The sequence below is a fragment of the Mobula hypostoma genome, chromosome 6 (assembly GCF_963921235.1).
Source record: "Mobula hypostoma chromosome 6, sMobHyp1.1, whole genome shotgun sequence".
Lineage (NCBI taxonomy): Eukaryota > Metazoa > Chordata > Chondrichthyes > Myliobatiformes > Myliobatidae > Mobula > Mobula hypostoma.
Genome location: NC_086102.1, coordinates 47,098,284 through 47,125,230, shown reverse-complemented (window position 1 = coordinate 47,125,230; position 26,947 = coordinate 47,098,284). Strand labels below are relative to the sequence as shown.

Below are 26,947 nucleotides of genomic sequence, written 5' to 3'. Positions count from 1 at the left end.
GCACGCATGCGTGAATGTGGTTGCGGAACTTGTTGAGGGAACGAGAGTGGGGAAGGAGCGGGAATAGGGATTCGGGTGAAGGGTGAGGGTGGAGGTAATTGTTGGCAGGTAGCGACTGCCGTACGCTCAGCTCGAGTGAGTTAACGATATGCAGAGCGTTATTAACACTGTTAAAGGCACTGCGCTTGGCGTGGCAGAGTTCTTGACGCCTGTACTTAAGGTGAGTTATTTGTGAAGGCCTGTGGTTACTTTGTACCAGTGACAGCACTGACCCTCCCCTGACCGTGGTAAGTAACGGGTTCACTGAGGATTTACTCATTGTTAACAATAAAGTAACGGGCAGCTAAAGGGTAACCCCAATTCATTCGTGATAATTATGGTAACTACAATGTATAAGTGAGCTACTACAGACTCTAGGCAATGTCTGACCAACAGACACTCGGTGAATGACAGGAACTTACAGAATGCGTCTCGACTTCTTTTGACTTTCAAAATGTGAATGGCCTGGCGTTGAATGTTCAAGAAGGTGATACTCGTGATTATTTTTTGGTAAACATTTTTATAGTTTGCGGCTTTCAAGTATAATTTGAAAGAAAAATTATGGGGTACTTAGTTGGAAATTTTTTTTTTAATGAAAATTTGTTTTTATGCATTTCTTGAGCTGACAGCCCTGCTACAAAAGACCTAGATTGTTTTGGGAGGCTCCTGGTAGATGGAAGCGTAATTGAATTCTAGTTGCAGGCCCAATATTACTACAGCAGTGACAGTACAAGAGCTTTTGTCATTTTTTCTGGGCTGTAGTTTAAAGAATGATATACACTGCAAAATGAGACATTTTAAGGCAGTCGTGTCTGTGTTGATTCTTTGACCGTGATACCAGTTGGACTCTCTTCCCTACCTTTTTCTCCATTTTACAACATTTTCTTTTAACCAATAGTTTTGTGAAAATTCTTAATCATTTGATATTTTTATTTTACTGGTACCTACCTGAAAATTTTTATTCTTGTAAGTTTTATACTTTGTAAAAAGTGCAGGACATAACAGAATTTTAAAATTTCTATAGTTTTCACTATAATTTATGAACTGGTATGAAATATGCATTCTGTATGAAATATGCATTCTGTAAACATCAGCGCATGCCATAAACATGTGACCTCTAGAATGTTTGATTTTTATGCTATTAATGTAATTTTATGTGATGACACCTATAATTAAAAGTTACTTGAAAGTTCTTAATTGAAGGTTGTGCTAGCCACTGTTATGTTTGAAGAAAAATATTTATTTTGCTCTACAATAACAAACATTTAAAATATTTCCTGTGTCCTTTCTGGGGGGGAAGGAGGGGTATGAGGAAAATGTACAGATCCTATCTGGAGAATTTCAAAGAAATGAAAATTTGAATTTGTGTAGTTTCTTTCAAGGACCTAAACAATCCAAAACACTTGACAGCTAATGTAGTACTCCTGTAATGTAAGGAACACAATGTCAAATTACATCCTTGTGATGTAGGTGCTCCTATAGTATGACCTGATGATGGACTGGAGATATAAAAGAGAGAAACAGAAGTGGTTTTCCTATGCATCTGCCTTTCATGAAATCATAATATTATTACTGTACAGTACTGAAGGACATCTGACTCTTTGTGTGAGCTCCAACTCACTAGCAGATGAATTCATTAGTTCAACCTCCAGCTGCTTGTAGCCTTGCTGATTTTTCTTTTACTTCACATTTAAGCTTCCAGGTCACAGTGAAACTTGCAAGTGCATTTTGAATTACAGCTACATTATTTTATTTTATACATGTTGAATCTAGTCCACTGTTTTAACTGCAGTCCACCTTCTGGGGTGTGTGGCAGCGTAGTAACTGAAATGCTCCCAAGCACGTAGCCTCTGTTGCCAGGCAACTGGAATTTTCTTTCATAAAATGTTAATTTAAAGTGCAACATAGTTTCAGGCCATGTCAAAAATTTCTTACTCAGGCCAATGGTTGGTCCATGCAACAGTAAAATAAATAAAATAATAAAAGGGATGTTGACTTAATTCCCTAACCCTTCCATCAGTGGGAACTTTCCCATCAGTTTATTCTCATCATAATCCCTCCTGAAAACTTAGTGTGGAAATGGACCTTCACCCCAAGCGGTCCATGCCAATTGAGATGCCCCTCTAAGCACGTGCCATTTGTCTGCATTCATCGATATCCTTGTAACATTTCTATTACTGTATCAGTTCAAGTATCTTTGTTAATATATCTCAAACACTTCCTCTGGCTCATTCCATGTACTGACTATCCCCTGGGTGTAAAGGTGGCCCCTTGGGTTTCTATTAAATCTCTCCCTCTCACTTTAGATCTATGTCCTCTAATTCGTGAATTCTCTGACCGTGGGGAAAAAGATTGTGTGCATTCACCCTCTCTATGCCTGTCATGAGATTCTACATCTCTTGGGTCACCTCTCATTCTCCAACACATCAATGAATAAAGTCCTATAACCTCTTCAACTTCTCTTACAACTGTCCCAGCAGTCTTGGCAGTATCCTCAAATCTTTTCTGTATGCTTTCTGTTAGCAGGATGACCAAAACTGGATACACTATTCCAATGCAGCCCCACGACCATCTTGTTCAACTGCGACATGACATTCCAACTTCTAGACTCTGTCCTGATGGTGAAGGCCAACTTGCCAAATACCTTTTTCACTACTTGTGACAGCACCTTCATGGAACTATATACTTATTACAAAGCTGGGAGACAGTGTGAAATGTGAGGAGGATGTTATGAGAATGCAGGGTGACTTGGACAGGCTGGGTGAGTGGGCAGATGCATGGCAGATGCAGTTTAATGTGGATAAATGTGAGGTTGTCCACTTTGGTGGTAAGAACAAGAAGGCAGATTATTATCTAAATGGAGTCAAGTCAGGAAAAGGGGAAGTACAATGAGATCTAGGTGTTCTTGTACATCAGTCACTGAAAGCAAGCATGCAAGTACAGCGGGCAGTGAAGAAAGCTAATGGCATGCTGCCCTTCATAACATGGGGAATTGAGTATAAAAGCAAAGAGGTCCTTCTGCAGCTGTACAGGGCCCTGGTGAGACCACACCTGGAGTACTGTGTGCAGTTTTGGTCTCCAAATTTGAGGAAGGACATTCTTGCTATTGAGGGAGTGCAGTGTAGGTTCACAAGGTTAATTCCCGGGATGGCGGGATGTTGAAAGATTGGAGCGACTGGGCTTGTATACTCTGGAATTTAGAAGGTTGAGAGGGGGTCTTATTGAAACATATAAGATTATTAAGGGATTGGACACACTGCAGGCAGGAAGCATGTTCCCGCTGATGGGTGAGTCCAGAACCAGAGGACACAGTTTAAGAATTAGGAGTAGGCCATTTAGAATGGAGTTGAGGAAAAACTTTTTCACCCAGAGAGTGGTGGATATATGGAATGCTCTGCCCCAGAAGGCTGTGGAGGCCAAGGCTCTGGATGCTTTCAAAAAAAGAGATGGATAGAGCTCTTAAAGATAGTGGAATCAAAGGTTATGGGGATAAGGCAGGAACTGGATACTGATAGTGGATGATCAGCCATGATCACAGTGAATGGCGGTGCTGGCTCAAAGGGCTGAATGGCCTACTCCTGCACCTATTGTCTGTTATACTCTTAGGTCCCTCTGTTCTACGACACTCCCCATGGCTCTGCCATTCCCAAAATGTAATGCCTCGCTTAACTGAATTAAGCTCCATTTGCCTTTCCTTACCTGACTTACCCAGCTGAACAAGATATCATTGTAATTCTTGAAAACCATAAATAGTTCCAATCTTTCCGATATGTCCATGTAATGTTTGTCCCTTATCCCAGGAGCTATTACAACTAGAATTGAATACAATATTCCAGCTGTTGCAATGCCACTATCTTACATGGTACAGCACAGCACGTCTTCCCTTGCTTTATACTCAAAGCTCAGAATCTTGGTAGAGATTTTTTTTGGGAAGTGCTGCCAGTTACCTTGGTGACCAGCTATAGCAGCTGTTGTGCACCAGTGCTGGGCTGGGTGTATTAAGTGGTGGATGTAATGCAGTCACGCAAGATGTTGAGCTTCTTCAGTTGGAGCTATATAGCAACAACTGTCTTTTGTTTGAGGTATGTCTCCAGTGTTTTCCATTTGATTCCAATTGACTTCAATTTTATCAAGATGCAGCATTTGGTCAAATACTTGAAGTGAAGTGTTATTCATCTTGTTATTCATCTCTGGAATTACGCTCTCTGCTCCGTGTTTGGACCAATGTTATGAGTTCTGAAGCTGACTGGTCTTGGAAAACTCAAACTAGGTATTCATGAGTAGATTATTAGTGAGTAATTGCCAGTTGTCAAAACAGCACTGTCAAAAATGGCTTTCATCATTTTGAGATGATTGAGGACAGATTAGGTAGTAATTGAATTTGTCTTTTTGTGAGCAGAATATAGCAGGGCAATGAGCAGGTGTTGGTGTTTTAACTATACAGCAACAGTTTGCCTAGAGGCACAGCTTGTTCTGGAGCTTGTCTTCCAACATTACAGCTTAGATATTGTTTTGTCCTGTAGCTGATGGCCTAAGCAATTTCCTACAATTACGTAGAGTGAATGAATTGAATTGGCTAGCAACTGTCTTCTGTGAGAGAACCAAAATTGATCTATTTGATACTCCTGTCTGAAGGTGGCTGCAAAAACTACAGCATTTGTGTGTTGACCTTGCTGTCAATGAGGACGGCAATGTATTTGGAGGCAGTTCCTCTTTTTGCTTGTGCATTCACAATTAGCTGTGGTAGATGACAGAATTTGCACCTGATCCATTGGATGTGCACCCGTATTTCACTTAAGTTCTATTCAAAGCTCCTAGGCCTAAGAAGATTGTTTGGGGGGCGGGGAATCTAGAAGATCTGGATGAAATTGTGAAGCAATTTCTGCAGCTTTTAGGTTGTTTCCAGCTTCCCATTATACACAGTATTTTTAAGTATCAAAATTTCTATAAGAAACACATGGTTCTGGGGAGGGCCAGGATCAGTGCTGTAAATTTTAGATGAATAATATTGTTGTCATCATGAGCTGCATTGCTTTTTATCTGTACAGATAGTTGCCAATCACAGAAACCAGCCCTCACCATCAAAGCTGTGCAGTTATTTGAGTTTTATGCATTTTTCAAAATGTATTTCTAATCTTGGCCTCTTATTGGCAAATATAATTGTTTCTGGTTAATAGGGACACATCAGGATATTTTGGCTCAATTAAGCAGCTACCCCAAATTAGCTGAAGTTTCATGGAAATAGTTAAAAAGGTATTTTTAAAAAAGAGAGAAACTACCATTTAACTGATTAACAATTATGTATTTAAATGAAATACAGAATAAATTAGAACACTACCAATGCTACCACAGTACTATAAAACTGTATTAGTTCCTAACTCTTATTGACAGAGGAATTCATCCAGTGTATGCTGTCATGTACGGGGTGTTCAGGAAGCGGTAGCTCTAGAGAAGGAGCTTGTCTTATCCATCACTCACCTTTGGCCCCACTGGACACTCAGCTCTCAACCGTGGCTTCAAGCAGCTGCTTACATGCGACAGTGGCCACAGCCCTGTACACTGCTTTGACAGGCAGGCTAAACCAGGTGAGGGTAGCTGGCAGGCCTTGTACCCCAGTGAAATACGGACATGCTTGTCCAAACATGTGAAGTCGACTCCCCTGGATGGGGTGGATGAGATCAACAGTGGGATCCAGTGGCCAAGCAGGTGGTTCTGCAATGTTTCACGGAGAGTAAAGGGCATGACAAGGCACAGAATTCGTAGTTATTCACTGTAACCAAGGAGGATCCCAGTTTCTGGTGACTTCTCGTACCACTGGACCCAGACTTCCGAGGTTGGGAGAGTGGAACTTTCCCGATGCGATTGCCATTCCACTTTCTGAAAACTCACCTGCACAGGTTTCGCTATCGTCATCGGATATGACAGGCAACCAACATGCTGCTGTGTATTAACAAAATCAGCATAGACACCTGGTGCAGATAATGGACTGCCTTCTGACAATGCTTTTGATTATATCCTCCAAATCTTTCTCATTGTCACATTCAAGATGATTGTCAATCCCTTCAATTTATTTTGTAATTCCTAACTTGCTGAAGTAGGGAAGTTGTTTCATTTTCACTCCCAGCTGTTCCTGGCATCTCCAAGTCTGAATGTTTGAGCAAAACAATTTAAAATTGTCTTACTCCTTATTTCTCATCAGCTATTAGTGACAAAAATCACTGCTTTTTGAACACAAGCCCATGCAACTGGCACTCTTTTAAAATTGCAAACACGAGGAAATCTGCAGATGCTGGAATTTCAAGCAATACACATAAAAATTGCTGGTGAACGCAGCAGGCCAGGCAGCATCTATAGGAAGAGGTGCAGTTTGACGTTTCGGGCCGAGACCCTTCGTCAGGACTAACTGAAAGAAGAGCTAGTAAGAGATTTGAAAGTGGGAGGGGGAAGGGGGAGATCCGAAACGATAGGAGAAGTCAGGAGGGGGAGGGATGGAGCTAAGAGCTGGAAAGTTGATTGGCAAGCAGAATATGAGAGGATCATGGGACGGGAGGCCTAGGGAGAAAGAAAGGGGGAGGGGGGAACCCAGAGGATGGGCAAGGAGAATAGTTGAGAGACAGAGGGAGAAAAAGAGAGGGAAAAATTTAATAATAATAAAAAATAAATAACAGATGCGGTACACAGGGGAGGTGGGGCATTAACGGAAGTTAGAGAAGTCAATGTTCATGCCATCAGTTTAGTCATAAGAGGCTACCCAGATGGAATATAAGGTGTTGTTCCTTCAACCTGAGTGTAGCTTCATCTTGACAGTAGAGGAGGTCGTGGATAGACATATCAGAATGGGCTTTGAATGCGATGTAGTGACTAAAGATCACACAAGTTTATGTGACTGCTAGTTGGAAACTGTTCGGCAGCAGTCTCCTATTGCAATTAATCATCGCAGTGTCCCAAATAAATGAAGAAAATGCTGGCTATTTCTTCCATTAGTTTTTTCTTTAAGAGTTGTCCCAAATAGTGGCTGTCCTGATTAACCAATGGACCAATTAACTGGAATCAACTATATTCCTATTTCCAGATATATTCCTTTGTGGCTTCATGCTTTTATGGATTTTATTCTTCCTGCTCCCACCATTCTATTTTTCATGAGTGCTGTGGAATTAGTGATATGATTCCTCACTGACAGCTGCTGGGAATATGATTGAGGTAAAGTGAAAATAAGCATGGGTCAAGTAATAAGGTGCAAAAGAACAATGCACCATCTCATTTTTTGTGAAATCCGACAGAAGCACAGAGCCAAAAGGTGATATTATATTCTGTGGATTGATTTATTTTAGTATGGAATAATCTGAATTTCAGGAAATAAGCCTGTTTTATCAGAGAAGTAAGAAAAACTTGCACCTTTGTTTTGTGGCTAAAAATGGCCTGCTCTTTTTAATTTGTTGCCTGTTTGCCTTTAAACTTTGTGATAGGCTTTTCAATTTGAAATGTATTTTTGATGCATGAAGCCATTGTGATTGGACAATCTGAACATCATATCGATTGATAAAAGGCAACCTAATCACCTATTCACTTAATTTTACTCTGCTCAAATAGAAGAAAATAGTTTGGATTGTATTGTAGTTATGCTGTCTGCTTTTTTCAGTCTCACTGTGTTTGTCTTTGACAGTTCATGCTTTATATGGTGCCTTTGTGTAGTTATGTTCTAGGAGAGTTTCCACAGAGTAATTTGGTACTGTTCTGCAAGCCTCTAATTTAACTAATCTACATCGCCCTGGAGCATGCTACCTTGTGCAGACTAGTAAACTGTTTCCACTACAGTGCCACCAGTACGAGCAATAGCACTTTTCCACCCCAGTCTATTTCTTAGTAAGTGCTGAAGCCTTATACTGCAAATAATGGCAGAATAAGAGAGTCGGTCATAGAATCATACAGCATGGAGACATGCCATCTGGTCCACCTTTTCCATGCCATTCAGTGAGCATCCATCTATATTAATCCCATCTCCCAGAACCTGGTCCATGATTTTCTAAGCCTAACCAATTCAAGTGCTTATTCTGACACTGCCTAAATGCTGTCAGTCACCCAGCTTCAATCACACTATCATGCAGTGCATTCCAAGTATTTGCCTCTCTGGATGAAGAAGTTCCTTCTTACTGTCCCCTCCACATCTCTTCACTCTTCATCAAAATCTGCCTAGTTTTATTCACTCTTGAAAAGGCTATTGTGGAGGAATGTTTTCCTGCTCTGTACCCCTCTTAATTTTATCTATCTCATTTTGTATACTACTTAACCTTTGCTTCAGGGAGAACAGACCTAGCTTCACCAATCTCTCCACACAGTTGAACTGCTCCATGACAGGCAACATCCTGGTGAATTTCCTCTGCACCTTTTCCAGTGATATCACTGTGATACAAGAAGGATGTGATGAGAAGTGCATGCAATGTTCATACTGAGGCCTGACCAAGTTTTACAAAGTTGCATAACCTGCATACAGTACTTTGTATTGAATGCCCTGTCTAATGAAAATCAGTTTTATACTTTTCTAACTACATTGTCTACCTGTGTTGCTACCTTCAAGGATCTATAGACTTGTACTCGAAGGTCCCTCTGTTAATGCTTCCTAGGACCCTACCATTCGTGGTGTAAGCCCTAATCTCACTGGTATTCCCAATTGCATCACTTCACACTTGTCTGTATTAATCTTTTTCTCAGGCCTTTTCACTAACATATTAATTGCACTCTGCAGGTGAAGCCTACCTCATCCATAAACTTGCATCTACATCAAGGTCATTCATATACAGTGCCTATAAAAAGTATTCACACCCTCCCCTGGAAAGTTTCATGCTTTATTGTTTTACAACATTGAATCACTGGATTTAATTTGGCTTTTTTTTGACACTGATCAACAGAAAAAGACTTGTGTCAAAGTGAAAACCGATCTCTACAAAATGATCTAAATTAATTACAAATATACAATCAATTATCTTATGTTTTATAAGTATTCGCACCTCTGCCCCTTAATACAACACACCAAATCATCACTGGTGCAACCAATTGGTTTTAGAAGTCACATAATTAGTTAAGGTGTCCTAGCTATAAATAAATCTGTATATAGTTAGGGTGTTTCAATTGATTTAGTGAAAAATGAACCTATATCTGGAAGGTCCAACTGCTGGTGAGTCAGTATCCTGACAAAAACTACACCAAGAAGATGAAAGAACACTTCAAGCAGCTCTGTGAAAAGGTTATTGAAAATCATAAGTCAAGATACAAGAAAATTTCCATGTCACAAATATCCCTTTAAGTACAGTTAAGTCAATCATCAAGAAATGGAAAGAATATGGTACAGCTGTAAATCTCCGTAGAGTAGGCTGTCCTCAAAAACTGAGTGACTGTGCAAGAAGGGGACTAGTGACAGAGGCCAAGAGACTTATGACAACTCTGGAAGAATTATAGCTTCAGTGGCTGAGATGGGAAAGACTGCATACAACAACTGTTACATGGGTGCTTTACCAGTCACAGCTTTATGGGAAAGTGGCAAAGAGAAAGCCACTGTTGTGGGGGGGGGGGCGGGGAGGGGGAGGATCTCGTGAAATCTCAGCTAGAGTTTGCCAGAAGGCATGTGGGAGATTCTGAAAACAGCTAGGAGAAGGTTTGAAAGTCTGATGAAACCAAAATTGAACTTTTTAGCCATCAGACTAAATGCTATGTTTGGAGTAAACCAAACACAGCACATCATCAAAAATGTACCATCCCCACCATGAAGCATGGTGGTGGTTGCAACATGCTGTGGGGATGCTTCACTGCGGCAGGCCTTTGAAAGCTTGTGAAAGTAGAGGGTAAAATGAATGCTGCAAAATGCAGAGTAGTCCTGGAGGAAATCCTGATGCAATCTGCAAGAGAACTGTGGCTTGGGAGAAGATTTGTTTTCTAACAAGGCAATGACCCCAAGCATAAAGCCAAAGCTACAGAGGAATGATTTAAAAACAACAAAGTGTTCTCTGGAGTGGCCAAGTCAGAGTCCAGGCCTCAATCCAATTGAGAATTTTTGGCTGGCCTTGAAAAGGACTGTTCAGTCATGATCCCCATGCAATCTGACAGAGCTTGAGCAGTTTTGTAAAGAAGAATGGGGAAAAATTGCGGTGTCCAGATGTGCAAATCTGGTAGAGACCTAACCATACAGACTCAAGGCTGTAATTGTTGCCAAAGGTGCATCTTCTAAATGCTGACTAGAAGGGGTGAATACTTATGCACCCAATAATTTTATGTTTTATATTTAGATCACTTGTAGAGATCTGTTTTCACTTTGACACAAAAGTGTCGTTTTCTGTTGATCAGTGTCAAAATAGTTAAATTCAATCTGCTGTGATTCAATGTTGTAAAACAATAAAACTTGAAAACTTCCGGGGGCGGGGGGGGGGGGTAAATACTTTTTATATGCACTGTATATTATGCGGGAATGTGGGTTCCAGCACTTATCCCTCTGAGCTATCACTGGACACTGGCTGTTAATCACAAAATCAGACACTCTACTATCTCCCTCTTTCTCTATTGCTAAGCCAGTTTGGAGTCAAGTGTGCCAAATATACTCTAGATTCCCATGGGCCCTGACATTTTGATCCACTATACCATGTGGAACCTTACTAAAGTCCATGTAAATTACATTTACTGCCCGGTCGTCATGAATACTTTATCTCTTTAACGAATTCAATCAAAGCATGCAATTAGTTGCTGCCTTTCCAAATCTTTGTTAATCCTCTTCCCTCAGAACTTTCTCTAATATCGTCTTTACTGAAAAATTACTTACCACCTTAAATTCTCTGCCTTGTCACCTTTTACCCCAAAATATCGCAAATGTAAGCATTCCTATATTCTAGAAGCTTAGCTACGATGGCTGAGAATAAGTCAATAGGTATCAGATCACTGGAATATCAGACAAGTTGCCTACTCTCACAATAGGAAGGTGCATGTACTCTACCATTTTTTAAAAATAAACTGTGATTATATTAAGACTTATCTCAAGGTCACATTCAGATCTCCGAAGGACATATCTGTTGCTGTGTCAAACCAAAAGTTAGTAGATTTCTGCCTTAGAAAACTAAACATGGTAAAATATTCAAGTTCGAGGTTAGACTTTTCTGACTCTGGCTCACATGATTGTTTTTCATTTAGTTTGACAAATTAATAGCATGTCACTTTGAAAGTACTCCACCCTTGTTTATTCATTAGTTGAGCTGTAGTTTTAGGATCAGGAATGACTCGCTTACTCAACAACATGACATCCTTGTATAAGCTGTAGTGTTTCAGCAACTTCCTGTCACTTGTTTCAATATCAACTCAGATTTCTTTCAAAAAGAATCTCATTCTAACTACAAGTTTGTTAATTGAAAGTTATTTGCAGTGGTGATCTTGAGCTTTCTTATAACCTTTACAAATTCTTAATACAGTTCTGATGTGAGATTAAAATATTTCAAGATTGTGGGTTAATGGAATACAGTAATTATTAGTTTAGGTTAATTATTTGTCTTAGCTTTTTCTCTTTTCATATTTACATTTCATACATCACTTTCTTCTGTATTGTACTAAACTGGTTCTTTCTTCACACATTAAGTTAACCAGAGGTGTCACAATGGTTTCAAGTTGCTGTTCATTAACTACAGCTCAGTGTTTAACACCATTGTTCCACAGTTCTGATCAAAAAGCTTCAAAACCTGGGCCTCTGTACCTCCTGGTGTAACTGCATCCTCAACTATCACACCAGAAGAAAAATAACATCTTCACCTTGCTGATAATCAACACTGGTGCACCTTAAGGATGTGTGCTTAGCCCAATGCTCTGCTCTCTCTACACCCATCACTATGTGACGAGACATAGCTCAAATTCCATCTATAAATTTGCTGATGACACAACTATTATTGGCAGAATTTCAGATGGTGATGAGAAGGTGTAGAGGAATGAAATAGGCCAGCTGGTTGAGTGGTATTGCAGCAACAACTATGCATTGAATACCAGACCAAAGAATTGATTTTCACTGCTTATTTAGTTATTATGTATACTTGCTGTATATATCACAGATATCAAATACAGAATAGCAATGGCGAAAGAAGCTTTCCAAAAAATGAAGACCACATTAAGAGACATAAAAATGAGCATGTACACTAAAAACAGAATACTGCAATGCTACATTTATTCTATCCTGACTTATGGAAGTGAATGCTGGGCCATTTCCCCAGCAATGGAAAAGAGACTAGAAGCAGCTGAATTATGGTTGTACAGGAGAATGTTAAAAATATCATGGACCACACGTACATCAAATGAAGAAGTTCTCAGAAGAGCCCAAGCAGTTCGATCACTCATACCAACAATAAGAGAAAAACAACTCAGATTCCTAGGATACATCATGTGGAAAGTTGAGCTAGAAAATCTCATGCTCTCTGGAAAGATCGAGAGGAGCAAACCTAGAGGAAGACCTCGGCTTATGTACATCAAAAGCCTAGCCAGGTGGTTACACAAGGAGGAAATGGAAGTCATCCAAAGAACGAAGGGTAGATCTATATGGAAAACCATGGTCACCAACGTCCGCACCGGATATGGTACCTAGACAGACAGCCATACTTGCTGTAATTAACAATGTACTGCTACTGCAGACTAACAAATTTCATGATGTATACTGGTGATATTATACCTGATTCTGACATCTATAATGTATCATTGCAGAGATTAATTGTGGACCAGATTTGATGGGTTGAATAGCCTAATTCTGATCCTGTGTCTTATGAACATTGTATTCATAATTTCATAACATGGTCTGAAGTCAATATTCAAGTACAGCAGGCAAACAAGAAGACAGAACGGTATTTATCTTTATTGCAAGATGATTTGTGTAAAGGAGCAGAGACATCTTTCTCCACTTAGACTGCATCTGGAATATTGTGTATTGGTCACCTCAAGAAGAAGGATTAGAGAGTAACAAAAATTTACCAGATTAATTCCTGGGGTGGTAATTTGTGGAGTGGTAGGTTAAGCTGAACGGATCTACACCATCTAGAGCTTAGAAGAGTGAAATGTATTCAAATAAAGACAATTCTTTGGAGGCTTGTCAGTTTTTTTTCTTTAGAGTTGATATTTCTCTTGGCCGGGGTGTTCGGAACCAGGGGTTGCAGTCTTAGTGACAATTGGTTATTAAGCATTCTGATTTTTGCATCCAGAAGATAATGAACCTTTGCTCAAGAGGATGATGACGGCTCAGGTGCTAGTTATATTTAAGACAATGGTCAATAGACTTTTGAACATCAAGGAAACAGGAAATCATTCTTTAACCGCTGGATGTAATTTTGTTTATTCTATTACTCAATAGTTTGAGGCAATGGAGCTTATCAAAGAATGGCTTAATTAATGAAAACAACAGGAATTCTGCAGATGCTGGAAATTCAAGCAACACACATCAAAGTTGCTGCCTGGCCTGCTGCATTCACCAGCAACCTTGATGTGTGTTAATTAATGAAAAGACCTTTCTTTCATCTATTAATGTGTTCTCACTCCTTTTCTTTCAATGTAGGAGTCAAAATTTAAGGAAACTGGAGTAATTACCCCTGAGGAGGTGAGTTTTTTTGGATACAAATCACGGATTTGACTTGAAGGATGAATTTGGATAGTTGTGCAAAATAATGAACAGAGATAGAAATCAAGAAACATTAGACAGGAATTTGTTTTTGATGCAAGTGCACATCATAAATCTCATCTTTGGTATTCAAAAAGTTTAATATTGGAATGGATATTAAGTTTATTTGCAGAAGGTAGGCATTGAGTAGTCCTTTATTCAGCTACGTCTTAAGCTACCTCAGTCTGAGTCGATTTCACATATTCCATAATCTAACCTTGTATTTAAAATCTTTTGATGTAGTTTTAATGTAAATTATACATATTATAGAGGAAAATAGCATTTTTTTAAAAGCAAGTTTTTTTTTTGCAAAAGCAGGCGTTCAACTCTAGGGGATTAACAATTAGCTATGTCAGTCTAGAAAAAACTATTCCAAGGAGATTGTTGTGCCATGTTACAAAGGTACTATTTAAGGGTAAAATGGATAACCATTTGAATAAAAAAGGAATAGAAGAGTACAAGGAAAATTAGTTGATGAAAGTTGGAAGGGCACTCATTTGGAACAAAAAAGCATCATGGATCACTTAGGCAGGGTGGTCTTTTTCTCTGCAGCAGACTTTTAGCTCTCTTTTAAAATAAGCAGAATAATGTATTTAATACTGGATGTTTGGGTAATTGCCAAAATATTATTATCGCCATTTTTATTTGGTTTTGAATGCATCATGTTAATAGGATGTTTCTTGCTACTGTTCGGTTTGATCATAGTTGATCTTTCTTTAATGATTCCCATTTCATTTTAATAATATTACATCCAGTAAATCAACGCAAAATACATCATCTTTTTGCTAGAGCTAAGTTAAATTTCTTCTAATTATGTAATCTGATTCACATTCTCCTGAATAATTTTGAATCATTCTTGAAAGAATCTGTTCTTGGATTGCTAAAGCAGCTGTTGCATGTCACGTCGCATCAGATTGTGTCCCTCGTACAGGAATTCTTAAGAGCCAATATCAAATATGAGCTAGCATTACGGAGGTTTACAATCAGAAGTGAACTCTTAAACAAGATATATGGAAGACATAATTTCTCTCAGTTTAGTCCACCTCATTACAGATTTATTAGCCACGATCATAGAAAGCATAGTACCTTTGGAAAATAAGCAGCAGCACAACCTGCAAGTGGTATGCAAGGCAATGGCTGCAGGGAAAAGGTAGATAGCTCTCACATTTACTCAAGTGATGTGCAGTATCTAATTACTGTGATAACATGCCAGGAGAGGGGTCAGTGTACTTAGAATCCAGGGGATCTAGCAGGAGATGGTTGTGTGTCTGGGGACAAAGTTCAGAAGACGGGTGCATTGTGATGGTACAGGAAATCACTTGGTTCAGTTCAATCCTTGGTGTGATTTCACCCTGATATTGCAAGCACACACAAATAAATTTTGCTTAATTAGGGTCTTAAACAGATCTTAGCAGTCTAGTTTTTAGGGAGTGGACTACTTAGTGAACATTTTGTTTCTGACTCTTAAATGCATCTGCAGAGAAATGTTTAATGAAATTTAATATATAGCTCATACTGATGCAAGGAACATTTTACGTGTTTATAGTTGATATTTTTGTATGTTAACGATATTTTTGTATGTTAACAACATTTTTGTTATGAAAACATAGGTTTGTATGCTCATACATCATTCAAAGATGGTTCTGTATGTGATTAGCAGACAGCTTTGTCAATATGTTAGTGCATGTTTTCTATTAAACTGATATATCCTATGCTAAATTTAAGTGTCTACAGACCTATAATTATCAAAAATTACACATTTCAGTTGGCTATAATACCTTTAAACACATGTTCACAGCTTTTGCAGAAGTAACAAATTGAAGCACAACTTATTCTGGTGAGGCAAACAAAATATTTTCACAAATGCTGCACGATTTGACTAACGTCATTTTCTCTTCCTTATTTGTAATTTAGTGCGTGTTCTCTTTCTCTTTTTGTAGTTTGTGGTGGCAGGAGATCATCTGGTCCATCACTGTCCCACTTGGCAATGGTAAGTGAATAATGGATTGGGAAAAGTTGCATTAATAATTGAGAGTTGAAATCTAGGTCTATTATGTAGAATTATTTTAGATATCAATAGTATTACAGTACACAAACTGGCCCGCAGTTTCATGCCAATGTTTATATTCTAAATAAGCCTTCTCCCACTGCCCTCTTAACCAATCCATCAATGCTTTCTCTTTTTGCATTTTCATCAACTCCTTGATACATCTGTGTTAACCTCATCAATTGTTCCTTGGAAATGTTCTTTAATAACTTTGAATAAGAAAATCTCCTCTGAATTTATTGTTAGAGGTCTTTTATTTGAGGAAAAGGGGACTAAGCCTGTTTGGTCTTTTCCAATAAATAGTTTTAGCATTCAGTTGAGTTATCATTCGAGGAACTATCTTAGTGTACCCTCTCCAATGCTCCTGTTGCTGTATTTTTTTTTATTTTATGTACTAACATGTTATGATTTTTATGCCAATATTTATAGGTTTCTTGTTATGTAAAATAATTGTATCTTATTTTGCTTTTACTCCTAAATATAGAATGGCTTCTCATATTCTCTTTCTGCTGGATTGCCAACTCACTAAATTGTCCACATCCCTTCGCAGACTCCCTGTGTCCTCCTCAGTTAACTTCATTGCCTAGCTTTGTATTATCAGCAAAGCTGGATACTGATTCTTGATAGCATTAATATAGATTCTACATAGCTGACGACCAGCAGTAATTTCTGTGGCACCTCCTCAGTAACAGCATACTAATCTGCAGATAACTAATTTATGACCTTCAACCATTGGCCTTATGTACTTCAACAATCCATTACCATATTCTCCCAGATATGATGGTTCTTATTATATTTAATAACCTTTTCTGGATATTCAAAAATCAGTGATACACAGTGGTTCCACAAACAAGAGAAAATCTGCAGATGCTGGATATCCGAGCAACACACACAAAATGCTGGAGGAACTCAGAAGGCCAGGCAGCATCTATGGGGGAAGAAAAGTACAGTTAATGTTTCGGACCAAAACCCTTCGGTAGGACTGTAGAAAAAAAGCTGAGGAGTAGCTTTAAAAGATGGGGGAAGGGGAAAGAGAACCACCAGGTGGTGGTGAAACCGGCAAAGGGAGGGATGGAGTTAAGAGCTGAGAAGTTAATAGATAGTGGGTGCAGGAGTAGGCCATTTGGCCCTTCGAGCCAGCACCGCCATTCACTGTGATGTGAAATGAGGTCAGAGAAGGAAAAGGGGATAGGAAATGGAGGGTGGTGGTTTCTTCACAATGGTTCTTCACTTATTTGTCTACTTACATTTTTTTTAAAAAGAAACAAGTTAGCTATGCTTAATTTTCGTTCCTATAAAACCATACTGACATTGTATCATCATGAATTTTTAAGAACTCTAGCACTTATGGATTCAGCATCATTCTGGTACTTGTTGCCAAACTAATTAATGTGTACTATGTTCTCTCTCCTTTCCTTTACAAAGCAAAGACATTATATTCCAGACTCTAGGTAATTTTAGAAGGTCTCTGCTAAGAATTTCACTAAATTTATCTTTTAGATTCTTAGAATACAGAACATCTAGTAATTAAATTGGCTTCTGGTTGTCTTCTCCTAAGCTTTCACTATCAATATTGTAACAATCATTTTTTTCCTCTCATTACACCCTTGTTTCACACAACTTGCAATGTATCTTTTTTTCTTAGAGTGCAGACAGATTTACTAACATTTGTTTAAATGAACAGCCATTTCTTTACTCCTGAAGATAATTTCTGCTGTCTCTGCTTTGAAGAGTCACATTTGCTTTGATCATTCTTTTTCCTCATGCTGCCATGAATTACAGTAGTGTTACAGTGTACAGAAATCATTGCTTCCCGTACCTGCTACATGGAAGACAGTTATCCTATTATATTGCTTTATCTTTTTGAAGACTGGCATGTCTGCAGGTGAGAGTAGTGACCCTATATTTACTCCATGATTTTAAGCACTTATTTTTCCATTCTCCCCTGATCAAAGGAAAAATACTTCATTTTCTACATTCTCTCTATAGAAGTAAAATCCCTTGTCTCTGAAATAATTTGGCTAAGCTTTGCTGCAACCTCTCCAAAGTGTTCACACCTTTCCTATAGCATAACACCTAAAATTGAACAGTGTTTCAGTTAGAGCTAAGTAAGTGCTTTAGGAGAGTTTCAATATGTCTTCCCTGTCTCTACTTATTAAACCCAGCATCCTGTATACTTTGTTTTGTGAAGCTATTTTCTTGTACAAAACTAGGTTCTTTATTAATTGTTTTAGAATGCTGACTTCTAGTTTGTATGATCTCTTATTCTTTATACTGAACTGTAACTATGGATGGTTTGCACTGTTGCATTTCTCCATTATACCTGCTCTTTTTTTTCCTCAAATTCTGGTTTAACATCACTGGTGTAGGTCATGAAATTTGTTTTGTGGCAGCAGGACAGTGCAATACATAATAAAATACTATAATTTGCAATAGGATATATCTAAGCATGAAATAAATAAGTAGTGCAGAAAGAGCAAAACAAAAGATGGTGTACATGGGTTCATTGTTCATTCAGAAATTTGAGGACAGGGGGAAGAAACTGCTCCTAAAACATTAAGGTACAGGCACATACTCCTGTACCATCTCCTTGATGGTAGCAATGACAAGAGGGCATGTCCAGAGAGATAGAGGGTCCTTAATAATGGGTGCAGCCGTTTTGACACATCGTCTTCTGAAGTTGTTCTTGATGCTGGGAAGGCTGGTCCCCTGATGGAGCTAGCTGAGTTTGCAACTTTCTGCAGCTTTTTCCAATCTTGTGCAGTAGCCCGTTCGTACCAGATGGTGATGTGACCAGTTAGAATGCTCTTCATGGTACATCTGTAGAAATTTGCTAGTTTTTGGTGACATACCAAGTCTTCTCAACTTCCTAATGACATGTAGCCACTGTTGTCCCTTCTTTGTAATTGCATCAATATGTTGGACCCAGGAAAGATCTTCGTTGATGCTGATATCCAGGAACTTGAAACTGCTCATCCTTCCCACTGCTGATCCCTCTCAGGACTGGTGTGAGGACCTGAAGTAGGTTACTTTTCTCCTCACAACCACTACACCTCTAAGTTTTGTATCATCTGGAAATTAGGAAATCAGGTCTTGCATATTTATATCCAATTTAATAATTTAGAATAAGAAATACAGTGATCCTAATACTGATTCCTTGAACTACCTTATACACTTTTCTCCAATTCAATAAAAAAACAGCCTATCACTTCTATTGTTTGCCATTATTTTATCAATGCCTTTGCAGCCCCTTTTTATTCCATGGCCTTCATTTTGAAAATGCATGCTTTGTGGCATCTTTGGATTAGAGTTCCTTCTTGATTCTTTTACATACGTGGTCAAAAGAAATATCAAAAGGGTAAGACAGGATTTACCCATAATAAACTGGCTTTCTCTAATCCGTCTGTATTCATCCAATAGACAGCTGGCCTTGCTCATGGCCTTGAGAATCATCCATGCCACCGAGATTAAATAAAGTATAGTTAGAGTTTATTCCTAGACCTTTCTTTGAGCAAGAATGTAAAAACAAATTGTATTTTCCTGTACTTGGGCATCAACCCCTGTATCTATAGATCAGCAGTCCCCAACCACCAGGCTGCAAAGCATGTGCTACCGGGCCGCAAGGAAAAGATATGGGTCAGCTGCACCTTTCCTCATTCCCTGTCACACACTGTTGAACTTGAACATAGGGTTGCCAACTGTCCTGTATTTGCCGGGACATCCCATATATTGGGCTAAATTGGTTTGTCCCATACAGGAACGCCCTTGTCCCATATTTCCCCCGCTAAGGTAGAGCGTTCCTATGAAACCTTTCGTGCCAAAATGGTGTAAAGCGAAGAAGCAATTACCATTAATTTATATGGGAAAAATTTCTGAGCGTGCCCAGACCTAAAAAATAACCTACCAAATAACATAAAACCTAGGATAACACTAACATATAGTAAAATCAGGAATGATATGATAAATACACAGCCTATATAAAGTAGAAATAATGTATGTACAGTGTAGTCAGGAAGAGCGTCGCATATCCACATGTCACGCATGCGCACATAGGTGCCCGCGCAAGGCTTCATGGCCATGGTAGTCTTTCTTGGGGTAAACACAAGTGTCCTGTATTTGACTGCTACTTTTGTCCCTTATTTGGGACTGAGAAAGTTGGCAATCCTGTCACTGTAAAAGACATGTTGAGGTGAGTTTAAACCTGCTTGAACACCCCCCGCCCCCCGGTCGACCGGTCCGCAAGAATATTGTCAATATTAAACCAGTCCGTGGTGCAAGAAAGGTTGGGGACCCCTGCTATAGATGTTTGAGGAATCATTGCCTGCTACAATCTATCTGGATCAGATATATCCACTTTAAATACATTTGGATATACTTGTTCTCTTCCCTTTCAATTTTATCCCATCCAGAGTTTCAATTACACCTTCCTTCACTGAGGCTAATTTCTGCTTTTGTAGTTTTGTTCTCTCCTCACTTTATATTTCATGCCCATTTACCTTAATTCTGTCTCTTCCTTGTTATCGGTATCATTGGGCATGCCATTGAAATAATGAAAGTTCCAAGTAGTTTCACAGTTTCAGAATTTCACAGTTTCACAGTTTCAGTTCCAGGTAGTTTCAGAAATGGGCTTTCCAAGAGTCTGACCACAATTCAGTCATGCCTCGCTGAGGGGGCCACCAATTTTGCTGACCAAGTGACCCTTGCAATTTGCATTACAGTTTATTTGCAACCACTGAAATTTAGTATTTAAATTAACCTGAGATGCTATTAATGCATACTAGCATTTTAAATTACAAATGAAAGCACACACGAATTTATCTTCTATTTTCAGGGGAACAGGAGAAGACCCCAAAATCAAACCCTATTTACCCAGGGAAAAGCAGTTTCTGCTGACTAGAAATGGTAGGAGTTTTTCACGTTTTACCTAGTCATAATACATCGTTTTGGATTTTTTGGAAAATATTGAAGGGCCTTGTTCTTGTCTCCATGTAGTTTAAAATTTCACTAAACATATTTTATTCCAAATGTTTCAGATTATGTTGTTCAACTACCAAGCACTCTTAAAGCACTAATGTTGCTGAATTACAAACTTTTCTGTTAAATAATAATGCTAGTTGTAGTGTTTTGCCTCTGCTTCCGTCAGTTCCCTGCTATAAGCGCTGCAAACAGATGGAGTACTCTGATGAATTTGAGGCAGTCATTGAAGAAGATGATGGTGATGGCGGATGGGTGGACACATACCATAATTCAGGTGAGACCTTCGGTTAGTCAGGGTTGACCATGGGTGTTGTGTCCCAGCTGACTACATACATAATATGCAAGCCAGGGCAGTATGATATAGAGAACAAGCTGTTGGCCATATAGCAGGCTCCCCCTCTCTACTTAGCTGCCGAATCCAAAGGAATCAGAGACCGATACAATTTGCACTGGCAGTGTCACAGGAGTTGTTTGTCAGCATTCAGATCAACGTATTACTGACTTAGAGAAATGCAGTGGTCAACCTTTTAAACTCCTATCCCCATTATTGTTCTGACATGGCAATCCATGGTCTCCTCTTCTGTCATGATGATTATTATGGCTTCCTTTCCAGCTTTAATGAAGGGTGTCGACCTGAAATGTTGACTGTTTATTAATTTCCATAGATGTTGCCTAATCTGAGTTCCTCCAGCATTCTGTGTATGTTGCTATCTCTGGATTTCCAGCATCTGCACAATCTCTTTTGTTTACACTTTTGTACCGTTGGATTTCATTTGTGGGTACTAGCTCTAGCACTGCAGAATTTCGGTTCAGTATTGTAAATTAAGAATAGTAATTTGCTGAGCTTGTCAAACTGAACAGTGAGTAGAAAGTTTGAGTGAATAGAAGAAAATATAAGTAAACAGCAGAAAAGACTTTAGCCACTCCGCTTGTCTGTCTTTCTTAACTGCCTGTTAGGTCAGACATTTATGTTATCTATTCAATTCTTCACTTTTTAGTGATGATATAAGTAGGAACAAAACTAGACCCCCAAGCCTTCTCTGTTATTCAGGAATGTATTTAATGGCTGATTAAACCTTGGTTTGAACCTGTCTTTTTGCCTGCCCTGCATTTCCTATATGCCAAAAATGTTGATGCTCAATCTCTTTAATGGGTCTGTATCCACAAATTTCTGCAATAGAGAATTCCATACCCTTTCTGAGGAGAAATTCTTTACCTCTGAATTGGAGGTGAAGTCTTGTTTTATAGCAATAACTCCTACAAAAGTATGCTTCAAAATAGTTTAAAATAATTTAAATAAAGCGTCAAAAATAATTTTGTTTTATATAACTTTTTAGTATTTAAAAGGTATTTAAAATTTCTAATTTCTATGCAAGTGGAGAATCTGCATTTCCCCACATTATATTCCATCTGCTGAATTTTTGCTCATTCAGGTTACTTAGTTTTATCCCTTTGCAGACTTCTTGTGACCTTCTCATACTCATTTTCTAAACTATTAGCAGCTGTCGTGACAATGTACTCTTACTTTCCAATAGGTTCTGAATACAGATTGTTAATGATTGATGCCACAGCTCTGCTCCATGTGGCTCCCTTTAGATGTAATATGCCAACCTAAACATTAGCCATTTATCCAGACTGTTTTTGTTAGTTAGCCATTCCATTGTCTGTGCTAATGTGTTTCCCTCAAGATGTTGAGCTCTTATAATTGACTTTTCCATTTTATGCCTTTTTTGAAATTTAAGTTCCGTTTATCTACTGTTTTTTTTAACATCCTCAAACAATTCTAACAAAATTATTAATCAGTAAATCATATTGACTCTGCTTAATTATGTTATAATTGTTAAAAAAATTCCTGCTATTTCAAACATAATGGTATTCTGCAATGATAGGTGTTAAGATAACCAGCTTGTGTTACGATAACCAGCCTATGGTTTCCTGCTTTCATTCTCCCTTCTTTCTCAAATAATAGCATTACATTTGTGGTTTTACAACCTGCTGGACCATTTTCAGAAATTGGAACATTTTAGGAAATAACCAAGATTGTCTTTCCTTTCTTTTATCTCTTTCTATTGGCAGGTGTCGCTGGATTGACAGAATCTGTTACGGAGATAACTTTAGAAAGCAAAGAAAACTCAAAGTGTATAGGAAGTAGCACAGCTTGCACGGATGATAATGATGAAGATGATGATGAAGGAGAAGCAGCTGACATGGAAGGTTAAACCACAAATATACTCAAATTCACTTGGCATATTTTTACTCACTTTTTTTCTAATTCATTTACTCTGCCATAAATATTTATTGTCAGGCTTAAAGGGATAGAATTGTACTGTATAAGCAAATAAGTATAATGAATGCTAAAGACCCCATCTTGTGAAGAACCACTAATTGCTTCTTTTTTTGAGTGTAGGCCCATATTTTTTTTTTATCCTTCCACTGCCAAATTAAATCTAAACATTAATTTACTTTTGTTCACAAGAATGATTCTGGGAATCCCGCTGAAACCCATCGAATATTGAAAGGCCTAGATAGTGTGAATGTGGTGAGGATATTTCCTATAGTGCAGGAGTCTAGGACAAGAGGGCACAGCCTCAGAATAGGCAGGCGTCCATTTAGAACAGATGAGGAATTTCCTTAGGCAGAGGGTGGTGAATCTGTGAATTCATTGCGTCAGAGAGCTATGGAGGCCAAATCATTGGGTATATTTAAAACAAAGGTTGATAATTTCTTGATTAGTGGCGGGGGGGAGAGGAGATCAAAAGTTACAGGGAAAAGGATTGAGAAAAGGAATCAAAAGTTACAGGGAAAAGGATAATAAATCAGCCATGATTAAATAGTGGAGTAGATTCGATGGGCTGAATGGCCTAGTTCCACTCCTATGCGTTATGGTCTTATGATTTGTAAGCTTCAATTTCCTTGTTTTTTTTTGGAACATTATCAAATACCTTGTTGAAGTCCAGCTAAACAGCCATTAATCCTGTATTCCGTATGTCGATTGATGCACATAGGAGTTAACCATAAGGTGTTCAGAGTTTTAAAGCCCATTATGATCATCCAAAGTATGTGATAGCTTTGCAACTAAGTTCAATTAACTAGGCAACTATGGAGATAAATTTTAGGCCTTTTGGAGTCATGAAATTATACAGCATGGAAAATGGCCATTCAGTCTACCACTTCTGACTAGTGGATAAACATCTATATTAATCTCACTCTTCCAGTACATGGCCCATAGCCTTCTACATCTAGGTGATTTAAGTGCTCATCTAGACATTAATTAAATGCTGTCAGCAATTTTGCTTCACACTTTCTCAGGTGATTAAGGAGGTACTGGTCACACTTTGGGTAGAAAAAAGATACCCCTCAGTTCCCCTCTAAATCTTCTCACTCTTGCCCTACATCTACATCCTCAAGTTGTATTGGGGGGAAGCTTCCTGCAGTTTTATCCTATTGGTACCCCTTTTACATACCTCAGTCATGTCTGCCGGGGCAGGGAGCAGAAATAGAAGCAATAGTGATTTTGAAGAGGCATTTAGACAGATATATAAACAGGTAGGGGATGGAGGGATATGGACTAAGTACAGGAAAATAGAATTAGCTCATAACTAAAATGCTTCTTTCCAGACAGCATCTTAGTGTACATTTTCTGCACCTTTGCTCATGCTATCACTTCTCTTCTATAGTTTGTTACCTTTTTCAAAAAATTCACACAAATACATCAGACAGAATCTGCCCCAGCCAGGATAGCTGTCTCCATTACACCCTTCCTTTCCAAATGATCATTAATCCTGTCCCTCTATTTTTTCCAATTACTTCCCTAAAGCTGATGTAATTACCAGGCTTTTCTCTGTTGCCCTTTTGAAAAAGGGGGGACATCTTCTGTAGGCAGTGAAGATTTAAAAATATTAACTATAATCCTAGCAGTTTACCTTCCATGGCCACTTGGGATAAACCTCATGCAACCCTGAGAATTTATCCAACTTTTAGCTTGCTAATGCACTAATTACCTCCTTTTTTTTTGTTGAGACTTGTAATACACTTTCACCTTCCTGTTAGCTGAGTGCTCCGATTACACAATCCATTTCCTTTGTGAACATTGATGAAATGTATTTATTTTGAATGTCTAAACCTTCTAGCTACATGCCTTTCTTTCTCTGCTTATTTTGTTACTCCTATTGTAACCTTAGTTCCTTTTGCTAGTGGTATTTTGTGACTCCTCTTTGCCTTCCTAATTTCCTTAAGTGCCTCCTTAGACACTTTACTCTCCTGATGATCCTCTGCCCATCTTTATTTCTGTTTGTGCCATATGCTTCTTTCTCTTTATTCGCCCTATTTGTCTCTTGACATCTAGAGTTCCCTGTACTTTTCTTTCCTTGGGTTTCATCCTTGCATGGGTATCATGGCCCAGAACTCATTATTTCTTCTTTAAATGCTGTCCCATTGCAGGTGAGACTTACTCGTCAGTAGATGTTCTTAGTCTACCTTTGCTAGGTCCTGTCATATTTTAATGAAATCTGCCTTTCCCTTAATTTAAGACCTTTATTCCTACACCATCCCGATCTTTTTCCATACCCACATTGGAGTATATGGTGTAATGGTCACTACATCCAAAATGCTCCCCACTGACACTGTGGTCATTCAGTAATGTTCCTTTCCATATTGAGGCCCTGGTTAAGAAAAAAGGAGGTACATAGCAGGTATAGACAGGTAGGAACAAATGAGGTACTATACTTATGGAGTATAAGAAATAAAAGAGTTCTTGAGGGCTAAAAGAAGACATGAATTTACCCAAGCAGACAAGGCGGAGGAGAATCCCAAAGGATTCTACAGATATGTTAAAATCAAAAGGACCTGACAAGGGGTATAGGTAGGGTAATTGTAAGCAGGCTTTTTCCACTGAGGTTGGTTGCCTTGGACCCTGTGGGAAACAAGTGCAGAAATTACAGGGGCTCTTGCAAAGATATTTAAATCATCCTGAGCAACAGGTGAGGTACTGGAGGATTGGAGGATAGCTAATGTTCCACTGTTTATAAAAAGCCCTAAAAGTAAACCAGGAAGGTGTAGGCTGGTGAGCCTGGTACCAGTAGTGGAAAGTTATTGAAAGGTATTCTACAGGACCAGATATGAGTATTTGGATAGACAGACTGATTAGGGATAGTCAGCATGGCTTCATGCATGGTGGGTCATGTCTAACCAATCTTATAAAGTTTGTTGAGGAAGTTGACCAGAAAAGATGATGAAGGCAAGGCAGTGGATGTTGTCTACATGGTCTTTGGCAAGGCATTGGGTAAGGCTCACAGGGGAGGTTGGTCATGAAGGTTCAGACACTGGTAGTAACTTAGATTAGACATTGACTTTGTAGGAGAAGCCAAAGAGTTGTAATAGATGGTAGCCTTTCTGACTGGAGGCTTGTGACTAGTAGAATGCTACAGAGATCTATAAGTGCATTGTTGTTTGTCATCTATGTCAGTGATCTGGATGTTAGTGTGGTTAACTGGATCTGCAAATTTGCAGATGACGCCAAGATCTGGGTGTAGTGGACAGCAAGGAAGACTATCATGGCTTGCAGTGGGATCTGAACCAGCTAGTAAAATGGGCTGAAAAATGGCAGATGGAATTTGATGCAGGCAACTGCGAGGTATTGCACTGTGGGAGTGGTAGGGCACTGAGAAGTGCGGTAGAACAAAGGAATCCGGGAATATAGGTCCATAATTTGTTGAAAGTGGTGTCGCAGGTAAGTAGGGTCATAAAGAAAGCTTTTAGCACATTGGCCTTTGTAAATGGAAGTATTGAGCACAGGAGATGGAATGTAATGTTGAAGTTGTACAAGACATTGGTAAGGCCTAATTTGCAATATTGTGTGCAGTTTTGGTCACCTACCTGCAGAACAGATGTAAATAAGGTTGAAAAATTACAAGAAAATTTACAAGGATGTTGTCAGGACTGGAGGATCTGAGTTATAAGGAAGAACTGATTAGGTTGGGACTTTTCTTCTTGGAATATAGAAGACGGAGGAGAGATTTGATAGAGGTATACAAAATTGAGGGGTATAGATAGGGTAATTGTAAGCAGGCTTTTTCCACTGAGGTTGGGTGGGACTACAACTAGAGGTCATGGGTTGAGGGTGAAATGTGAAAAATGTTAAGGGGAACATGAGGGGAAGCTACTTCACTCAGAAGATCATGAGAGTGGGGAATGAGCTGGTGGTGCATGCAACCTCAATTTCAATGCTA

The 26,947-nt window shown here is 38.8% G+C and overlaps 1 protein-coding gene across 1 annotated transcript in view; it reads left to right on the top strand.

Moving 5' to 3' along the window:
* Nucleotides 1–17: 17 nt before the first annotated feature.
* The window catches only part of atg3 (autophagy related 3), a 47,928-nt gene continuing 20,998 nt past the window's right edge, over nucleotides 18–26,947 (top strand). Inside the window, exons 1-6 of the mRNA XM_063050767.1 lie at nucleotides 18–220; nucleotides 13,595–13,636; nucleotides 15,637–15,686; nucleotides 20,575–20,645; nucleotides 20,887–20,994; nucleotides 22,797–22,934. Of these exons, the coding sequence (XP_062906837.1) occupies nucleotides 149–220; nucleotides 13,595–13,636; nucleotides 15,637–15,686; nucleotides 20,575–20,645; nucleotides 20,887–20,994; nucleotides 22,797–22,934 (481 nt within the window). The 5' untranslated portion in view covers nucleotides 18–148. The remainder of the gene's footprint in view (nucleotides 221–13,594; nucleotides 13,637–15,636; nucleotides 15,687–20,574; nucleotides 20,646–20,886; nucleotides 20,995–22,796; nucleotides 22,935–26,947) is intronic.